This window comes from Malurus melanocephalus, unplaced genomic scaffold, assembly GCF_030028575.1.
Source record: "Malurus melanocephalus ecotype Western Australia unplaced genomic scaffold, MMel_1.1 scaffold_73, whole genome shotgun sequence".
Lineage (NCBI taxonomy): Eukaryota > Metazoa > Chordata > Aves > Passeriformes > Maluridae > Malurus > Malurus melanocephalus.
The window spans coordinates 1507677-1529925 of record NW_026623305.1 but is presented as its reverse complement, the minus strand read 5'-3'; the positions used below and the strand labels follow the sequence as shown (position 1 = coordinate 1529925).

Genomic DNA, 22249 nt, shown 5'->3' with positions numbered 1-22249 from the left:
GTGTGAGGGTTGGTTCTTGCTGTGTGTGCAAATAATTTGGCTTGGGAAACTTGTTTTATGGTTTTGTACTTCACATCTGCACAGTCCCAAAGCAAACATATTTGTTGTATACCACTGACTTACAAAACAGAGTATGTGCTGGACTTACCTTTGCTCTAAACCYGCAGTGTGTTGAGCTATTCCATCTRGATTACAGAATGCTACCTCTCCTGTTGTGTTTTTAACTTTYGAATCACTACCCCTTTACTTCCATCCTGGCAGGTAAAAATGGCAAATATTTCTGTTGTTTACCAAGCTGAATTAATGCAGCAAGTATTTAATTTGCTGCTCCAAGCTGCCTGCTTATGAAAACAAGCTAGTAACACTTTTTACAGTGGCATTCAAGACAGATAGATCTGGTTACAGGCTGTTTGTGCTTTTCTCTAATCTTCAAAAGACATCAGTCTGTTATTTTATATCCAAAATRTGTAGCTTAGGATAGTCTTCCAAAAAGGGAAAATTAGCAATAAATAGACTAGCTACCTCAGCAAAGAAAGTATAGACAACTTCTTGTATTCTAAGTTACWTCTCTTCACTGACCTGTGTTTTGGTATTACTTAAGTTATTTATGTGGCTGAGTCACTGGAAAGGTTTTTGGGGGTTTGTTTGTTTTTTGTTCTTCAGCAACTTTGAATCTCCACTGATGCATGAAGTCCCAGAGCGCCAAGGCAGCAGCACAGACAGTTCTGCAAGCAGTTTGGGAAGCTCTGTCACAGCATGTAAGAAGGTAACTTTTACATTTATGTTATATTTGAAGTTCARTATATATGTAGCTTTGCTTTTAAGCTCTCAGCTTTAGTGAGGAATACAAAATTTAAATGATACTTAGAAAAGGTAAAATGCAGAAAAATAACTTCTTGGTGCTGTTATGRTGTCTTGCAATTTTTGTCTGTCTAGTCTATACTTGTCTGGTCCCAAAATACATTATACATATATGGGAGGTAAAGTCCCATTGAACATTTCTAATTTATYTCATTATCTCACATTTCATTATATGAAATAAAAGCAGTGCATAGCATGAATAGCTTCAGGACTGGTTAATAAATGGCAGGTTTCTGGGACCCAGACAGAATTTTGCTTCTTTCAGGTCAATGCAATGCACAGTCCTTTGTGGAAAACTGACTGGAAGGGTTTCTACAACAGGAGGTAGTATAGGCTGCTGTTATTGTTTCCTAAAACCAGGTTTATATGCATTAATTTAATTTATAGCATGTGTGGGGTAGAAAAAGTGACWCCTGTGTGTGTGTGGACATCATTCAGAGGGGTCAGATGTCATTGTGTCTAACATCCCTAGGACTGYGTTATGGCAGTACAGCCTGAGAAAAGGGGGCACCACCAGAGACTGTTGAGGAGGACAGGCTGTCTTTCACCTCTCCCTTTGCAATAAACCTCAGAGCTCCATTGTCTCCCACAGCCATWACTCTAGAGCTGAAAAGATAGCATTTGTTTCAAACCTTCAGAGTTCTCTCAGTTTTCCTACAGTTCTGACTTTTAATATTGCTTTCCTTTTGGATTTGGAGTTTTTTGTTTGTTGGTTTTCAAAATAACAACTATATATATTCGTATATGTAAGAAGAGAGAAGGATAAAACATGTAGATGCTAGAGATTTATTTTCCTTATCCTGAAAACCACGCACAAAAATGTTGTGAGATCTAATATCACTGATATAAAAAAAGARCTCCATAAAACAGATATGAATGCTGGGACTGGGCTTCTCCACCTCACCCCAACATGGCTAAAAGATAAAGTGTATATAWTTCATTTGATCAAAGGGCTCATTTGCAAAATAAAACTTTGTTTTCGAAAATGCTGCTGYCTGTAATTGGAATCCTCATATAGGCAGAAAATCTACTGTATGGGAAAACATCTTAAATTTTCGTTTAATCTCAGAGTTGTCTACTTTATGTAAAAGTGAAGGATGGTGGCACAGCACTAAGTGCCACCACTGCCTTTACAAATGCTCCTGCTTAGTCACCCTGAGAAGTATCACTCTCATTTAAAGGGTAGCCTGTATCACATCATTGGGAGCTGCTTCACYGGCCCAATCCCATACATTTGAGCTGTTCATTGAACACGAGTCAATTTTTGACTGTCACCACACTAATAGAAGTTATTCACTTCTGACAACACTTCTGACAAACCAAATGTTTGAGCTTCTTTACACCATGGTCAGAGAAAGTGTTTACCTTTTGTGTGTGTGGAAAAGGATAAAGAGTTCTCTTCTAGCTTCTGTTAGGTGATTTTTAAGTTAGGAGTGTAATTAGTGGTGGAGTGAAATGCTGTGGGTTCCTCCTGCAAGGGAGCAGTCTAAACAGTTAACTTGCAGGTTTAAGTGGTTATATTTGACATGAATGGCTCCTGTCAGGAACCATATGAGATGGAGCCTGTTACTACACAGAGCAACCTAAACAAATGCAGAAGATGTGCCCCTTGATATCTCGTTTTATTCTGTATGTCCCACTTTCCTATCTTTTTTTGATGAGTAGTAATTAACCAAAGCAATTAAGATGTTCAGTCATGAAGACACAGATGTTTCATTTGTGGAGCAGAGCCTTTTTAATGCTGTCTCGGTTAYAGATATTTACTGTATTTTAATGTCTTGTGATCTAAATCAGGGAGCAGGAAGCTGTTACACTAAACTCATACGCAGTATTTTCCTCTGGGAAAGAGTGACTTTTCTAATCCACACTCTGCTAGAGGCTGATTTAGTTCATTGATTCACAACACACTGACTAATGCTGACGGCTGAGTCTCCAGATGAGAGTGGAAAACTTTTTTTTAGAACCATGAATTACTGCTGATTTCACATTTAGTGCATGATGCAGATTCATCCTGAATTATTTTCTGAGTGTGATGATCCTGCTCCAAACCAGATATACAGCAGTATAGTGTGTGCAGCTGTCACATGAGTATGGTCAATGAATCAAATTCTGCTTTTAGTTGCTTTTCAGTTGATAGCRAAAATCCTAACAATGTGTCAGTGGGATTGGCCCTGGACTTAATTAAATAAGAACAAAGAGAAGTACAAGACAGGAGGAAGAAATTTTGGCAAGTGATGCTGTTTGCCTTAAAAGTGCGGGAGTGCAGACTGACAGCTGAAGGAGAAGAGAGTTAATTTTTTTGTCATTTGGTACTGATCACCTCAGTATGTTTTGAAAAAATGCTTAAATTCAAGAATGGCAATGGGAATGTGTTGGTAGAGGCACAGATCTGAAGAATACCAGTTCTCACATTGCTTGTGATTAATTAACTAGCTCTATTAATTTAGATCGACTCCTTCAAGCTCATACACTTTAAATTATTGCAGTCATGTATTATTTTACTATAAGGATTTCAGTGTATTCTTTTAAAAGCACTAATATCCCATGAAGTTTTCATGGATCTGCAAACTCCCACTTTATCTAAACTCATGAACCTATTTAGCAGGCAGAGTTGCCTTACAGTAGCAGGGGGCTGTAAGAAATATTCCATTTACTCATACGATATGTGTGTCTTTGACCACAATAATATCCTGTCTGCTACCAAAAAAATATGCCCAAAAGTTCACGTGGCTTCTACGGAGACATTTTTGCACAGCAGGGTGATCAGCATTGCAGGGAGGCCCAAATTATCCTYCCTCCACAGAAGTACTAATGGGAAAGCTCTGAGTAATAGCACGTCTCTAATGGTCCTAATGTGGGAACTTGTGTTCCTTAAGATGGAGTTTAAACTGATCCAGAGTGAGATCCCTCGCTCCTGCCACCGTTGACTCAAATGTCACCTCCATCTCCTGAGCACCACTCAGAGCTGTGTAAAACCAGACCATATGCAAAGAGGCCTCTGGCACACATTCCTGCATGTCCCCCATTCCCACAGTATTGACTTTTCCAAGTAATTTCTGGAGCTGTTCCAGATGACTTTGGGCCAACCTCTTCTTTAGATTGCTGACCTCTGCCAGCTTCTGCTGTGTGGACTCAAGCATATCTGGTTTTGTTTTTCTCACTTTTTTCAAATCTAAATTGCTGTAAATTATTTTCCCCAACCTCCAGTATTACACACCTTTCTTCACATTTCTGGATACATCCTCAAGTGTGTGTGCAGAGCTACCTATGCACAGGAGAGCAAAATCTGGCCCAGAGAAAGCATAATCCTACTAATGTCATTCATCTACTTTAGGTTAYTTAAAAATCACATGCTGTCCAAAACTTCCATGTAATCATTTCTATCCTTGACTTCAAAGTCTATTATGAAAAGCTGCATACAAAAAATTAAATGCAATATAAAGCCTTGGAACTCATAAACCACCCTGGAGTGACTCGAGCTTGGCAACCATGATCTGACCCRACCTGACCGAACCATTTGTTTGGGAGGGTTATTTCTTCTGCTGCTGCTTTACCAGTATTTGCTGCCTGATAAAAACATCCTCTGAAAGAAAAATAGAGCTACCAAGGGTCATTTAACATCCCACAGGAGACAGAGCAGGTGAAGAGTGGGCTGCCCAGCTCATTTCATGGGTTTTCATGTACGATATACATCTGCTATGACCGAGCCTTTCTGAAATGCACACCAAGTCCTCCTGAGACAAAGATGAGCAGTACCAAGGATGTTCTGCAGTTTGTTTCTGCATGATAAATTTCTGCCTATCACAGTTTCTCAGAAACTCTCTGAGTTTTGGGAAAGAAAGATCTAAAGTGATTAAGGCCGAAGACAAATTCACTGTCATCTTTAAGGAAATGAAACAAGATTGCTTGTTACAGCAAAAGCTGTTTGAGCTAAAGAAAACTGTCTCCTGTGTATGCAAAGTTATGTCTTAACAGTAATTACAACCTCAGCCCTTGAGAATGAGAATATCTAGAATCTGAATATATCTGAAATCATATATATATATGTAAATATATATATGTGTGTGTGCATTTTTGTATATGCTCAATTCTATGTGTCTTCATAAAAGCCTCAGAGGATGGCAATTTTTTGAAAAAGGGAAAAGAATATTTAATTCTAGATTGTACCAACCAGTTCGTAATGCTTCCAATATTTCCTTGAAAAAAAAAAAAAAAAGAACAAACCCACACAACAGTTTATTGCATTAACAGGAAGTTGTTTCTTTGGGATATGGAGTATATTATTTTCCCCATCTAGTCTCAGAGTTAGTAATGATGCCAGGAGTCTTTTTGCACTGAGAAGGGAGGTTATAAAATTTATTGAGTGCAGAGTCATTGCACTGGTAAACAAGATTGGCTAGCAGCTCCCAAGAAGAGACTGTGAAGTGTTCATGTGAAGCATTCATAAGCCTTTGGCATTCTCAGAACAAAGTCTTTTGGGCACTTCCTCTGRGTATTTTGTGAATCCTAAATTTGTATTCTAAAGCTCTTTGGAAGAAAACCCATGGCTGGGCTGGGGTACTGAGTTACAGCCACAAAGGTATAAGTTCTCCATGTAGGGTAGCRAAAAAGGGCACTGAGGCACGCCAGGCTCAGGGGCTGTGGTGTTTCCCATCACCTCCTCATCCCTCCCTGCTGACTTTTATTAAGAAATCAATGTAACTAATAGAGGGAGTGAAGTAATAACTGTATAACTGACTTCCTCCCAGAAAGATAAAAATTAGAGTGGGTGTTAGTCTGTGGGTGGTAATAAGCTTATTTCTGGATGCCCCTGAGTATTAGAAAATTGTGTCAACTGGCCAGATCAGCTTTCCATAGTCATGCATCTTCCTGAAGTGAGAAAGCCTCACAAGTTATTCTCATTTCTTCTAAGGAAGGGTCCTAGGCTTAGAGATCAAGTGTTCTTGAAGTAGGACGAATGTGTGTCTATACAAAACATGCAGTCAGGTAAAGGGAAAGTACTGTAGTTAGATTTTTCCCCCCTAAGTATAGCAACAAATTTATATTTCTAAATTATTGAAATAAAAGGCTAAAAGCTAGAGTTCTAAAAGGCTAAAAGCTATAGTCTATTTCCATATAATACCAGAATTGCAAGAAGTACCAAAAAATATACATCCATTTCACAGACATGCTTCTTAACATTGGTGCCTGGGGAAGATGATAAGCCACAGAAAGTGGTCAGTAAGTAGTATCAATGGTGCAGYAATATTTTTCCTGCTGTTCCCTAGCTGTTTTAAAAATATTAATGGTATCTCTTATTCATGGCGGAATATTAGCACAGAGGCAGAAAGTAAAGAAATCTGTTTAGTCTGAACGTCAGATTTGCAAACTGGCTTTGCCTCTTTAAAGTCCACAGACATCTGTGGCCCCATTTTGGTTTTGTTGGAGCAGAGGCTGTGGCACAAGCTGTAGGGCTGAGTCAACACAGAGATTAAACTCAAAGTTTTGGTCTCAGGGTGCTGACTGACCTCAGGACTCATTACAGAAGGGCTAAAGTACTTCAGCTTCTCAGAAAGCAGAAAAGCTTGTTCAAGGAGTTTGGAGCCTTGGAAGTCCCAGAAATGAGGCTGCTGGCAGAAGGAATAGTACTGATCTACTGTGGGGAGAGATCCAGTCAGTCACGAAGGCTGCGGGTTTGTGTACTTTGTGTAATTGAATAATTAGTTTTCCCAACATCTGTGTTTATCACTTTAACGGAGAACAAAACTCATAGCAATATTTTCCAATAAAAAATTTTGGGTTTAAGCTTTTCCTTCAAGTATCTCCAAGGACTCTTGCTTCTGAAAGAAGGTAGGCTAATACTTTAGGGGATATGTAAGTAATTTGAATTAAGGTGCAGTAACTGGATGGCTCCAAACTGAACAGGGGTCCATCTTGTCTGTCTTCCTCCACCTTCCCCCCAAATTTTGTTGGCAAAATTTCCAATGAGTTACAACAATAGGGTTCAGGCCCCCAAAGCACAGTAGGGCTAAGAAAAAATTGTAATTATTTTAACTATWTTTAACTATTTTGACAGATTCTCTGCAGTAACAGTCTGCTAGAGTCAACAGACTACTGGCTGCAGAATCAGAGGACACCATGCCAAATTGGCTTTCTAGAAGACAAGTTGGAAAGCAACTGTGCCTCGGTAAGTACTCACTGCCATATCCTCTGGAGAAAAGCTTCTTGAGAATTATTTGAGTACAGTGTGGGGCTGACAACAGTACATGTTTAACTAAAAAAGTGTGCAATTTCCAGCTTTCTTTTAAAAGCAAACATATAAACTAAAAGTACAKGTTTCTATTCAGAGCACATTAATAAGGATTACTGCAGAGGTTTCCCCACATTTGGCTTTCAGACTTTGGTGGCTCTTGGTATTTTTTTATGTTCATAATTTGCAACTCACAAGAGAGAAAAATAAGCCAAAGAGAAAATTATTCCACACCATAACTTGTTAAGTGGCAGGTTGGAGAGAGCAGATGTTTAAAAGGCTGCTCAATGTTCCTGAAGGCAGAGAGACACAATTAAAGAGAAAAAACTCTTTCCATATTAGATGAGGAGAAGCTGCTGAAGAACTCAAACAGAATTATTTTGCACTAGAAATTAAATTTAAATCTCATTATTGTGGGTTCTAATGCAATTAAGATCAGCTTTTGTTTAACAATGTGCATGAAGAAATAGGAGTATTGTTGCTTTACAAACTATCTACATGAAACTGGATGGAAATGCATTGCTATGTTTTTAATAGTTTTTAACTTAATGAAGGTCTCAGAGCAGATCTTTACTCAGAATCCCCATTTGAATGCTACTTCCTGGTCTCAGTGAGCAAAGGAGGGCTTTAGAAAGATCAGTTTTAATTCAGGTGAAAGGTTTCTGGCTTATGCTGCACACAACCTAAAGAACAGCTAAGGGCACTCATGGAGTCTGCTGGGATTCCCTCAAGGACATGGACATTCAGCTCTAGCTGATGATCCCAGACTGCTGCTGCCAGGAAACTGAATCCCCATCCCATGGATTTGATGCCTGGAGGCCTTGTGTCCTGCCTGGGCTGGTCAGAATGCCTGAGAGCAGCAGCAGTGACACAGAGTGCAATTGCAGTAAAGTTGGGAATATGGTCAGAGGTTATGGGGCTCAGTTCAATCCTACTGAGCACTGGTTTATCTGTTTCCCTGAGACAGAGCGAGCAAAATATCCTGTCTAGGAGACAAACTTGAGCTTCTTAAAGAYGGGAAGCAATGCTTACATCAGTGAGGTGACAAGTGAGAGAGAAACCAGGTTGTTACCAAAGCAAACAGGTGATGTGATGATGGATCACATTGTGAATTCTGTGTTTACTGAGATGATCAAGAATCATTTTGCCATCACAGCAGCTTGGTTTTCAGAACTGGCAGTTTGCCTTGCAACAGCATGGCTTTGCTGTCCTAAACAGGCACTTCAGCATTATCACTTTCATTGCCGTTTAGGCAGCAAGCTCTTAAACAGCTTCAGGAGGAGGTTAAGGATGCCATTATGTACTAATTTGAGCTGGTCAAATCAGGGCTTCTGTGGTCTCACCTCCTCCTCCAGCTCCTGCTTCATCTCATTTACTGCCCTGGCATTTGTACAAATGTGTAGTAAATCAATTCAGAGAGAAAAGTAACTATGAAATTAAGAAATTAGTTTTTCTAGCCAATTCTTCCTTGAATCATCTCACCATATTGTCAGATAGATGCCAGTGCTCTCTCAAGGGATTGAGCTAAAACATCCAGGAAATTGTTCCCACAAATTAATTCAAACTGAATGATGACATTCAGAAAGTAAAAATTCTTGGCAAGGTGTATTTTGAGAAAAAAAAAAGGACAGCATCTTTCAACTGCCTTAAAGTAGATTATGAGTGATTTTCATTCATTTCTTCACCAAATCTTTTTAAAGATATAACACTACATATCTTTGGATGTTCAGGTACAAATGTACAGATTGATATTTTGCATCAGTCTTTGACACTAGATTACTTCCATCTAACTTACTAACAATAGTGCAGACACCATGTCAGGGGCATTTCCTATCCCTTAGTCAGGGCCCTGTATCCARTATGTTCTTCAGAGTGTCCAAAGAATGGGAGATGCCCTCACTGAAGACTGGAGGTGTAGTCTTACACGAACTCAGAAAGAAGGGTTTTTCCCAGGACTGGTAGTAGTCAACAAGGCTACAGGTCAACACAGGAAATAAGAAGTGCAATCCTGGAGGAGAATTTTGTTTGCTGGCTTTTTTAAAAACAAAGCCGTGTGTGTTCCTGAATAGTGCCCATGCACAGCTGAAACAGCTGCTTTGGTTTTTTGTGTTTGAACAAAGTTTTACATTTCCTAGTAAACATAGCAAAGCCCTGTTTTTCTTCCTAAAACCACCAAACCTACATACTAAGATCTTTTCTCTCCCTCGTGAGATTGCTTGCACACCTCAGCATTATGTCATAGACAGGGAATTACRAGGGTGTTTATTTTACCTTTCACTCCATAATTACTCAACCATCTTCAGGAACAGCATTGTCTCTTTCAGAAATCAAAATCCATCTGTTGCTTTCCAGATCTAAACCATAATTAGTGGAGATATTTTTAGGTTCAAGTCTCATCTTCCTATTCAGTTTGAGATACCTTAATTACATCCTGACAAGGTGCAGGAATCAACAGCAGCAGGCTAAATTGTGGCACGGAGTTGTAGTCCTTTCTCAGGTGTGTGTGGGTGTTCATGCTGTGGTGAGGAATTGTACGTTCCAGAGAGCCCCTCTCTGGCTTGCACAGGGAAATAAAACCCAAAACCCTTCCTCTCCACCAATGCTCTCTGCCTTATGGAGCCCAGCGCAGGCATACTGAGCACTTGTCTAAAAGACCACTGAAAGGATTACTTGTATAATCTGTAAAATATGTTTCACTTTCTGCTTTTCTACACACTCAGCTCTTAAAAATATATCTTCTCATATGAGCTAATGTTAAGACAAAATTTAAATACACTGTTCAAGGTTTGTATTTCCACATTTTCAGTACCACACATCTATCATACAGCAGCCAAAAGCTGCCTCATGAATTTCAGAATATGAAAGATTGACAATAGATTTTCTTCTCTTTCCTGTCACTTCAGATTTGGACACTYTTTAATCTTCTGTCTAGATCTGCCATCTTCTTTGCTGTCCCTCTGTGACAGTCTCATGCTGCACTGGTTTTCTGTCTGTGCTTAAGAGAAGCRGATGCTTAACCTTACTCTGACAAAGCTATAAATAAACCCTGGGAGGATCAAGCGTGGCATTGCAGCTGTATCCTTTCCAGCATTCCACTCTGGCATATTCTCAGTGCCTCCACGACCTGCTTTATCAAGGAATAAAATTTTTGTGCTACCTCCAGAGTGGACATCAGTGGCTGCTGCTGCTGTTCTAATCACAGGCTCCCTCCAACATGAATTACAGGCTGAGGTTCGCAGAAATTTGTTAAACATTAAGTATACAGTGCACTGGAGAGAGTAGATGGTGCATGTGGCATAAATATTTATTGGAATATTTTCTCTAAGTCATAAGTGGCAATTAATTACATCAAACCCCAAGGAATAAGCTTTAATGGGAAGAAAATATTCACAGCTGGTTTTGAAGCAATGGATTATGAAGAGATAACTCGGGAAGATTCATTAATGCAGACCAGCCATTAAAATAGGGATAGTCTCTAAAATATCAAGAACCATTAATCCACCAGGTCATTTGAGATAAGCACCTTCTGAAGAATAATTTGGACTAAATTTCAGACACATTACTGCTAAAAATGCTGGAAGGAGAGCAGTATAACACATCCTTCTGACAACATACAAAATGTACCTAAAAGAGAATTGTGGCTGGGCTGGGAGGACAAGGAAAACTCCTATCAGGATCTTATTTAGGTGAATTTGAGTGACTCACAGGTGATGCTCTGAGTTGTCTGCTTTTGGAAACACTCCATTAGGGCCTGCAAGAAGAGTGGTTGGAAACCTCATCTCATGTTAGAAAGCAGTTATGCAGCTCACAGGAGAGATTTTTACATAGAATCTTAAAGGAGTAATGTGTCTTTTGTGGGTATCCCAATGATAATACAGGACAAGAACAGGAAAAAGACTCCCTCCATCACAGCTATAGATGGATGTTGCTCTCTCTAATCATGCAAAAGTACTGAACAGAAGGAAGGCTTGGACTCGATTTCAGGCTGATGTTTCCCGACCTGCCTTGCATCCTCCTATAATTTTGAGCTAAGCTGTCAGTAGAAAGCCACTGTCCTATTTTGACAAGAAYGGATTTTTTGATAGTAGCCTGATCTCACTTTGATGACATAAGGAAGGTACCACTGTATAGCTGTGGGATACCTGTCATGAAGCCTTTTGAGTTATTTGTAGTACAGAAGATGTGCCTGAGCTGCTGCACACTCTGAGGTTACCCCTGTGGCTGCTGTGGGGCTGTGCTTTGGATCTGTGCYGAGCACAGATAATACAGAGATGTTTTTGTTATTGCTGAGCAGGGCTTGCACAGAATCAAGGYYTTTYCCCTGTACTGCCCCCACCAGAGCTCACTGGGATGCACAGCAAGYTGGGACAGGTGACCCAAGGGCTGTTCCATAGATGTGACATCATGCTCARCATATAAACAGGGTGGACAAGGACARAAGTGGGGACAGAAATTCTCCCACCTGGATAACAGTGCTGCATCACATTTTCATTCATGTAAATCCTCTTGCAAGCAGCTACAGGGCAAATCTAGTACTTCCAAACTAATATTTTAATTTCTACATTTCACAGCTGGTTCCTCTGCCAGAATCATTTTGGCAAGCATGGAAATTAATGCRAGACAAGCATTGCATCCAAATGCTAATGGATGATTAGCTCTGTCTTCCAGAAACATTTTTTTTTCAAAAATTCTGAGTCACTATCAGGCTATTTCAAACACTTCATATAAGACATATTCCAACTCAAGATGCTCTTTAACCATTTAAATATAAAAGATCAAATTTTACCTTGCATACAGGAGAGAGTCACATCTCTTACACTGTTCCCAGTTTCCTGTCTACTAAAAATTTGCACTCTGCATATTAGTGATAACTGCTAATRACCCCAAAAAGAAGTGATGAAAGCCAATGGCAGTGAAAATAAATCAACAGAATTTAGTCAGTGGAGGAAAGGTGGCAGAAAGGAAATTGTAATCTAAAAACAAATACTTGCAACAAAAAGCAACAACTGGTAATTTTCAGTTTCCTCATTTCTTATAATATTGAAGATCTTCACAAAAATRTGTCAATCCTTATAGCACTATATACTATTTATACTTCTTTAGATGTTTATCTCTGTGCTCAGGGAAATACTTGGAAATTATCCAGTTGCATYCTTCCATCCAAAGACAGTGCACCACTTCAATAGCAAGACACAAAACAAAATCCTGCCTGCTTCCCAAAACTGCTCTGAGGTGGAGTAATAGGAGGCAAAATAATAGTAATGAAAAAAAAAAAAAAGTGGGAGAACGCTATGAAGAATATGATCTGAAACCCACACATTTCAGCTAGTAGTTTGTTAATRTCTGAGATCTTTCTTTCCCAGACATCACAGGACAGTGTCTTTTCCATTATATGCTCTATAACGAAGTTGTCACAAGCCTCACTGCTCTGCATGAAGGCATTTTAAATCCTACTATAAAACCAGATGGAAGATGAATGAAGATGACACATTGGGCATTATGAAACCCTATGCAAAAATAGCCACGTGTACACACTCCTGCTTCAGATAATCCTCATTTCCTCTTCATTAGTGTCTTGTGTGACTGCTCAGTTCTAGCTTTAAACAGCTGGGCAATCTGTGAGTGGGCTCGAGTGGGTGCAGGAGCTGTGTGTCCCCRGGCAGGGTGTCCAATTGCCTCTGCTCCAGCTGAGGCTGCTGCTGGCTGGCAGGAAAGCTCCTCTTGAGTGGAGTGAGCAGTTGTTTATCACACAGATAAATGCAGAAGCCCCATGATACTGTGAGAACTTAAAGGACATAGCAGGGTTGGAAGTTCTACATAGCTTTGTGCTCTTAGCATGGAACCTTAGCTTTTACTGTAGGTTGTACTTAACTGCAGCTGAGCATTTTGCCACAGGTTTTCTATGTTTTCTTCTCCAGAGTGCTTCCCCCAAGAACTTTGCATTAGGAAAAGGGTGTGTTCATGTGCCCTTTGTACTGAAGGATCCACTACAGCCGTCCACACAACATYCAGTTTATCATCAATGTATTGTCATATGGATTTATTTTCCTAGCTACACTAAGAGCAGGTTCCCAGGGGTAAGGAAAAGCAGAGATGGGGGTTTCTGTGTTATAGAGATATTTAYCTTCTCAAGGTATCCGTGTAAGTTAGAGAACAAACAGAAATCTCACCACACATTTCAGTGTCACTGAAATTACCAACACCAGCACTCCTTAGAGTATTGCAGGAACCTAGCTCAGGCTGAGATTTCCAGCTCCTTTTCCAAAAAGATCCAATCCAATCCAATCCTCAAGCAGGTGCCAAGATTTTTCATCTCTTTGGTCTTCTGCGAAGAGACTGGGAACTGCAGAAGCTCTGACTGTAATTGTCACTGTAGGGGTTGCCGGGCCCCTTTCTGTGATATGAGTCTGGACCTACAGATTTAAGATGGCCCTGAAGAAAGCAGATCTTGTGCTGGTAGAAGCCTGTCTAGGGAAAGTTCAGACCTTTCTAATTTCCAGCTTTAATGTTTCAGATACAAGAAATTGAAAGCTAGGAGATTCTTGTTTTATTCCAGGGGTTTGTTCTAAACWCCTCAGAAGTGTTGCTCAGGTATTTTTTTCTCCAACCATATATACAACTAAGTATGTGGAACAAACAACTATGTTTTTTTTTCAAATTGCAGAGCTTAAAAATGGTAATGATAAAGCTAATAATCTAACTGACTCATGACCAGATCTTTATTTCTGTCAGCTGCTATATAATTTAGTAGAAAAACATCTGTGATTTCAGCAGCTCTGTGGTCTGGGTCTGGGAATACAGCACTTCTGAGAATGGATGASTGTGCAGAGGTACAGGTACTTCTGCTTGACACACAGAGATTAGGGATGRATTAAATAATTCTGATGTGATGGGCTTCTCCAGATTGCAGCATGGTTAACTGAGATACTCCATGCTCTTTTCRATTGATGGTATGCAAATGTGGATAGTCATATTTTTAAAGTAATCTTTTTCTAAGTATATGGGAAGAATTAGTATCAAATCCACCAAAATTAGTTTTCTCAGTTAAAATCACTTTATTTACTATGAGGAGTTTAAAGAATAACCCCATTTCCTTCTCAAACAGTGTATTTGGGTAAGCTAAGTCTGTCCAGATCCACACACACACCCTGCACCCTTCTTTATTTCAAAGTGCTTGAAGGACTCTGTGAGACGAAATTATTTAGCTTTACTATTTCATATTGGATTCTGGAACTCAGTAAAACAGACCTCAACTGGGGAAAGACCTAAATCTGTCMAAAAATACATGTAATTAGGCAAAACAGTCCCAAAGCAGCTGTGGGTTTGTGTGAGCAAAAATACTTTGTCAAACTAGTTGAATTTGATTTAAATTAGTTTGATTAAATTTGTTATAAAGAATCAAGAGAATACCTACGATTAGAGCCTCAGTAAAGATGCATAATTAGAGTTTCTGGTTGCCTGTTTGCCAACAGAAATAATTTCAGGCTCAAGTGAAGTAGTCATTTCTGAGCTTACTGGATGGTATCTGTCTGATTTGACAATAGGCCAGAGGTTCCAGAGCTAGACATCCTGCAGGTTTCATGAATACAGATGAAACTGGGAAATTGTAGGGATGTGAACTCAAACCTTCCTTGTACGATGGAGAAACCAGATAAAGCCACACTTTAATAAACTCTGCTGAGGGGAGAGTGGCAGTCAGACCTTGCACCTCAACGTGCTGAGAAGTTAACCTTAAGTTAACACAGATAAGGAGACTTTTCTAATCTCAGCTTTCACCCAGCCAGTCAGACAACCAGCTGTTTTCCGCACCGATTCATAAGCACAAGAACCTGTACTATTCCTTCTTTTTCAAGTAATCTTGCWGCCTCAGAGCTCTACCTATTTATAACCAGTCTAACAGCTGGGGCAGAGCTGCCCTGCAATTTGTAGAGCATGAATGAGCAGACAGATGCTGTGCAAGTCTACTGCAGCAGAAACAGAGGTCAGTCCCTAAAGGTTTGGTTAAAAATGACTGCAAACATCACTGTCACCAAACTGGATCTGTCACAAAGCTGTAATTTCTGTTACTTGCATCACTGGTCAGCAGTAGCTGGATATTTTGTGTGCTGAATGCAAATACTGTGAAGCAAAGGATGAAACATTCCTTTCCAAGGGGAGAATACACAATGCTCTTGATTTTGAAATTTAATTTTATGACCCAGAAAGCAAGAATAATTTAGGGGCAGGATGGGTCAGGTGAAGAAAAGGAAGAGCTGAGGAAATTACCCAGATCAGTTAGATTTTACAATCCTAATTCCTTAATGTGTATAATGGTGCATATTTATCATACAACTGAGCTCAATCAAGACCCATCATCATGTGCTTCCTTCCTTACCCCATTATCTGAAAAGCAGAGAGATCTTACAGAATTACCTGCTTTTGCTACAGAATGTTTTCACCAGAGGAGAAAAGGGGCCTGTTCTTCATCTAGAAACAACAGTTTCTGATCCACTGGATACATTCCTGAAATCCCTTCACAGAAAGCTTTGAGTAGAGCTTTCTCAGGAAGAATTTCAGAAGGTGTTACAGCCATGGAGCTGCTGGCTTTTCCTGGTGCCCTGCAAAGTGCCACCTCCCCATTCCTTCCCCCACTGTAGTCCAGAACAAGAGACACTTAACGTGGAATATTGCAAAACACAGCAGCCCTGCCCTACTGTGTGAAAAACAGAACAAACATGAGATGCATGGTCTGAACTATTATGCATATTAACATTTTACTTAAAAAGATGGGGAGGCAGGGGAACATATTGGGTTTTATAATGAAGTGATAAGCATCATTAATTAGAGTGGTAGAGACAAGAAAGAACTGGCTCTGTTTAAAAACCCAAACCAAATGCACTGGTCCAGATATTGGTGTTTTAGCTTCTGATCTGGCAGCCTGTATCTCGTTGTACAATGCACAGCTGACTCCATCCAGCTGATAGATACACTTACACCCTGGTAATTCCTGCTCAATCAGACACCCAGAGACCTGGAGCAGGTGGAACTTGAGTCCACAGTCAATGCTACGGAGTATTTTCATTTGACATCTTTGTTTAGCAAAATCATTTGCATTTTTTAATTAGGCTTATCCACATTTAGTTCCTCATCTTTCTCAAGTACTGAAAAATCCTGTAGAGCACCACAGAACAGTTTGCTGTGCACAGATAAGCAGAATGGATTTAAGTACTTATAACGCTTTAATCTCATTTTGTGCTTCTACATGACATACAAATGTCTTTGCGAAAAATAATTGATTTTTTTTTAGCAGTTTAGAGCAATGCTGTACCAAATAAAAGTGTCTAGGTGTATTAAAAAGAAACAGTAAGCAAATACTGAACTGTCCCAGAAATCTGAGAATTCATTTAGTAATGTACYATCAATGTTCTCTTCTCTGTAAATCAAACATCATCATAATTTCCCACTTCAGTTGCTTATAGGATTAAAGAATTCATCTGCTTGGCTCTGTGGAATACAGGCAGTTACATTCCTTGGCTTACCAAGACCAGCCTGGGCAGACACTGCCAAGACAATCGGAATTTGGGGTTACAGGGAGTCAGCCTTTCATCGGTTTCATTGTTAAAACTTGTTTTTCCAAACCATTATATGATTTGGAATATTTATAAGAATATTTTATATTCTTTGATGCATTTGGGACAGTGTTCATAGCCAGTGATGGTTTCAGCCACTTTAAACTAAACCTTTTGGGTCTGACCTCTGTGTCTGCTGAGTTATTTAGCAGAGTCTCGCCTGTAGTTAACCACCGCACTTAAAACTTCATTTCAGCGTTGCATTTTGGCAATTGAAAGATTCAACAATTTCTTTGAAATCTTTTCCCTGAAAGTGTCTAAAAATTGAAAGTACTTTTGTATAAAGTTTTATCTTTTTCTTTCTGGAGCAGTGTGGTGACTGAAATACTGTTCCAGACTGTGCTTATATTTCAGTAACAGGCCTGCCCTGCTGAGTGGGAGGTCAGAGGAAGCAGAAGGAAAGATAAGGTGCAGGACTSACTTCTGAGCAACCCACAAACTGATTTTAGGTTACTACTTATTATTTTGCTCATGAACAAATCTTCCTTTAAAATACCACCTCCTGCAATGGTTTGATGGAACCATAATTTATCACTACCAACAATTCTCAAACATAGGAAATGGAAAAAGTCAAGATTGACTTGAACAAAGCTGAATGATAGTATCAATTATGGTTTATTGGTTTCTATTTATCATTTTTTTATTTGGACTGGCCTTGAAATCAGATTTATTAACTGTCACAGTTATATTATCTAGTCCTCTGAGATTCTACTTAATATTGAAATTGAGATGGAGAAAAAGAAAATAAATAAKCATAATAAGACCTATCAAAAAAATTAAGAAGATTAATGCAGACATATAAGGTTTTACAGAAATGTATATTAACTCTGTAGKCTTACAGACTTAGAAAGTATCACAAGTAGGAATAGTTTCTATTAATTCTGCTATAAATCTCCTTTTGACACCAGTCTCTAAATTGAAATGGTGAAGAGAAAAAAAAAATTAACTTTGTAATGGTTATGAGAGACAAGGAATGGGTAGGAATATTAGGCTGGATGTTTCTCCTGGCCTTGATGGGTGCAAAAGCATTTCTGTAAAGGAAGTCTTACACTCAATATGTGCATATTCATTGGGGCAGTCACGGAGTGGTTCATAGCAAGATTCCCACCAAATGCTGTAAATTTGCCAAAGACCCCAAATGTCTGAAGATGCAATGTAGAGAGACTTCTACTCTCCAAAACTCGAGTCACAGTGAAAACCTGACAGCAGCTTTTCAGCTCATGAACCAGAAGTGTATTGTAGAAACTATGGTGAGAGTTGTAGCCATACTGGCCTCAAGTATCAGTTATGGAGGTTTTCTTTTAGTAAATAAAAGTGATGAAGTGRCCAAAGCCAGAAGCTTCCCCCAAAAAAATTTGCAATCGGCTCCTTTCACACAAGTCTTACCAGACCTAGAGTTAAAAAATTTCTAGAATCTCCAAAATTGTTTGCTTGTTTTCTTATTAGCTAATGGATGATCTTACGTGACATTTTAGTTCATTTATTTAGAAATCACCATTTCACAGCTATTTGGCTTTATCTTTCTTTAAAAAAAAAGGGTAGTTGAAACTCTATTGGGATTACAAGATTTAAGAAATTGCAAATTTAAAGAACAGAGAAGTCAATGATTAGGGGACCTTAAAGAAAAGCCATATATTTATAGATACATTTATATCTATATATCACAATAAGCCCAAGAGTTTTTATTTAACCATCACGTTAGCATAAATGAGGCAAGTGAATGCAAATGCAACGTTCTGTTTAGGATCTTTGCAGATCAGCATTTTGCTAACCATCGAAACAAATGCTCCTGTCACACAAACTGGYTGTATGGATACAATCTGCTAGAAAAGGCATTTTATGCCATCCTAATAKAAGTCAAAAATATATGAGTGATTCTGGTCATTTTCAAAGAGACAAAGCTCACAGCAAATTTCTGGATAAAGTCTGGCACTTTGCCACTCCTTTGATATTTTCTGTGGGTTACARCTTACTTTGGTTCAGAAGTACAGGGTAAAACAATATTTTTTCCTCARGCTTTCGCTGACTTCAGCTCCTGAGGGAGCCCATCATGCAGCTGTAGGTTCTCTGAAATAGTCACCATTCCAGTGAGCAATGCCTTAGAGCAGCTCTATTCTGTTATTGTGCTGTGGGGAAATTACAGTGATCTAATCTCTCTAAAGCCAGGAGACTCAGACTTAGGTCTAATAGAAGTTTAGAGCAACTGTATTGTTTTTCTACTTTGCAGAGATGAAATTAGGATGAGAATAGGCTCAGAATTCCAAAACTGCCATCGTGTCACAGAGTTATTGCTAAGAGCAGAAATTATTGAGGTCAAACATTCCATTAAATCCTTAAAACAACTGTCATAGCAATCACGGTTGATGTAAAATTTGATCACCCTCTTCACAAACTGTGCTTTCACAGTCCTGTATTTATAAAAGGGATAAAGTGTTTAGAATAATAGGGTATAAGAAACAACACATGCCCTGAGAATAAACAATATCTACCCAAAATATGGCGGGGAAACAACATGGAATTAAAATGCCAAGCCTTTAGTATTTCAAAGGATAATGCTAAAGGATAATCAGAACATTGCTGCATTAGTGTAAGATGTATGTCCTTCACAAGGAACAAGGCAAGATGCAAAGAAGCACAGAAGTTAATTAATGCATGTTAATTTAATTTAAAAGTGACATTGGGAGAGCTTCAGATCTGGCCATGCAAAGCAGGACAGAGGACACAGCTGGCTGTCCTGATGTGCAGCTGCCTTCTGCTCTGCCACTGGCTCTGGTCAGCAACAGATGGTAACACTTAGGGGAACAAAATCACTGCTGAGGGCACGGGGCAAAGCTGTGACTGAAGAGGCAGCACAGCCAGACCCTGCCTTTCCTGCAGTGGAGCTGCAGTCGTTGCTGCAATTCTCTGCCCTCAAGGGCTGCCTTCCCACCAGAACTTCAGCTGGTTTTTACATAAAACTACGTTCAGTATAGAGTAGAGTATACGCTCAGTATGCTCGCCTTCTCATGTCCCACAGTTGTATTCTGCACATCTCAGATTCAGGCATTTAAACTATTTTATCTTGGCACCCAGGAACTCCTTGCTCAGATCTACTTTCTCCTGAGATCTCATTACCTTTTTCACTTCTGTTTTTAGGAAATTAAACATGAGTTTTATGGGCAGGTTACAGAGCAGTCCCAAACTAGTTGTTTCCTCTGTCTGAATTGGCACCTGGCATGAATTGACTCAGAGACATGTCAGGAAGAGGATGGGAAAAGCAGAACAGCAGGGGAGATAAAGATTCTATAAGCTCATTTTCCAGACAGGATTTACATCCTGGCATACCAACCAGGACAGCACAGAGCCCGGAGTTCTGCTGCAAATCAAAATGCGTACACATTTCACCTCTGCTAATARGAGTGGCACCCACCCCAACCTGCCGGTGACACCTAGGCCAGGCCTGGGGATCAGATGGATGGGTACAGTGGTGGAATGACAGGGATGAAGCAATTTGTGTCACCTGGATATAATCCTGCTATTATTTTGATACAGTCTTTAACTGTGTTGCATTAATCCAGCAATAGATGGATTAGAAACTCAGAAATCATGTTTAGGAGTGTCCTTTACATTACAAAGTCATAGGCTTGAATACTGGAAAATGGCAGACACAGTACTCTGATTGTTCATAATTTTGCCCCTTTTTGCAGGCTTCCTGTTCACTGAATCAGGCAGCAATACTGCATTGCATAAATGTGGGCATATGAGGTAAAATTCAGGTTGCACAAGCCATCTGTATATAGTTCTCATTTTCGAGTCTTGTCTCTTCAGTTTAACTTCCTTTCTTTTAAAATATATACTGAAATTTTTTGGGAGGGTGGTATAATGTAGATGTATCTGATTTTATGGGGGGAAAAAAGCCCACCTTCTGCAGCACTTCAAACAAGTCTTGACCATAGTCCTTCACAGCACGCAACACAGGACTGTGGCACTCACTTTGCTTTCCAGGTTAACTATACCCTGAGGCCATTTGTCAGAGAGGAAAACTTACTGTGTAAAATGATACCCTTAAATACTTAATGAATACTTAATGAAAAAGAATTTCTTAACATATAGTTCTTTTAAGAAGTGAGATGTCTACATAATTTCTACACCAGCTAAAGAACAAATTCAGGACTTCACTGATATAGCGAATTTACCCCATGTAACTCTTACCAGCCATAGAAATTATCATGCAAAATAGGGAAGAAAAAGCAAAACCAAAGTTTCTCTATTTGCTTTTTAAGTGATCCTGGAAAGTAAAGACTTCTTTAAGATAAGAGCTCCACTAGTTAGTGATGGCAACCTGCCTAGTCCTATCCTAGCAGAAATGCTTGGAGAGTTTAAGGAGAGGAGRGTTGGGGTCAGACCAAAATCTGGGCTGTTCATATACAAGAACCTGCATAGTGCAAGAGCTGCTATTTGCAGTGTGCCTGTGCATTGAATGGTTTAGGGACATGGAGCATCCTGCTTTGTTCTACATTGCAGTGGTACCCATTCACCAAAAGAACAGGACTTTTCTCTCTTGAGCAAATGGGATTTCTAAACTTGGAAACACTACTGAATCAAAAGCAGATACTGGCATCTAACTGGGAAGTTGTGGGTGACTATCTCACTGCGTAAAGTGGTGGTGGTTTCTTTCCTTTTTGTATTATGCAACACCATTTAAATTCCGTTATTTTCTCCCCCAAAAATAAATACTTCCTAAGGCCGAAAAGAAAAGACAGTATCTTGAAGTTTCTGTCTGGTTTCCAGGCAGTGGATCAGTGTAAGTGGAAAGCAGACACACTTTGGAACTGAAAAGGTGTTTGTGGGAACTCAAGGATGTGAAACACGAAGAAGTGGCTGGGAAAGGACTGACATTTAAAGATACTGTGATGATGAGAAGGTTGGGTTATGGCTACACTTAAACTGCATCTGATACCAAGAAAAAGAAATAGAATTAATTTGAGGTTAGCAAATCCTGACCTGACCTTCGTTCTTTCATCACAATCTAAGCAGAATTTCCACCCTGAAGATTATTAATTGTTCTCTAGTGTTGTTTTGCCTTGTTTCAATTGAGGTGTCCCTGATTATTACTAGAACTTAATCAAGCAGTGCAAGCTAAGGAGAGCTCAAAACTTGTATTATACACACAGAAATCAGCGAGAGACTTTTTTCATAATAGCTCATTTTCTCCTTGAGCACCACTGGTGAAGTATCTCCAAGAGAAATATCCTCACAATGACCTTCCTAGAAGGGAGCAGTAGTGCAGAGCATGCCAGGATGGAACTGTAGAGTAATTTACAGTTGCAGTACCTCCCTATCTAGTCCTGCCTATGAGCAGGCTCACAGCAAAGGGAAAAAGTAAATGAGTTCTTCAGTGTCTCTCACCAGTGTGGAACTGTTTCTGTTTAAAAACTGCCTATAGTTAAAAACTGCAAAATCCACAGAACATGAAAAAAAAAGACTGTATTGGCAGTGTAATAAATCATTGTCAGTGGAATTTGACGAGTGTATTTGGAAACTGGATTCAATACTGCCACAGATTTTATAG

General features: G+C 39.4%; 1 protein-coding gene across 2 annotated transcripts in view; it reads left to right on the top strand.

Annotated features, from left to right (window-relative positions):
• The first annotated feature begins 667 nt into the window (after window positions 1–667).
• Window positions 668–22249, top strand: part of SPHKAP (SPHK1 interactor, AKAP domain containing) — a 44111-nt gene continuing 22529 nt past the window's right edge. For both annotated transcript variants that reach the window (XM_057366906.1, XM_057366905.1), the window contains exons 1-2: window positions 668–766; window positions 6917–7027. In XM_057366906.1, the coding sequence (XP_057222889.1) occupies window positions 683–766; window positions 6917–7027 (195 nt within the window). In that variant the 5' untranslated portion in view covers window positions 668–682. The remainder of the gene's footprint in view (window positions 767–6916; window positions 7028–22249) is intronic.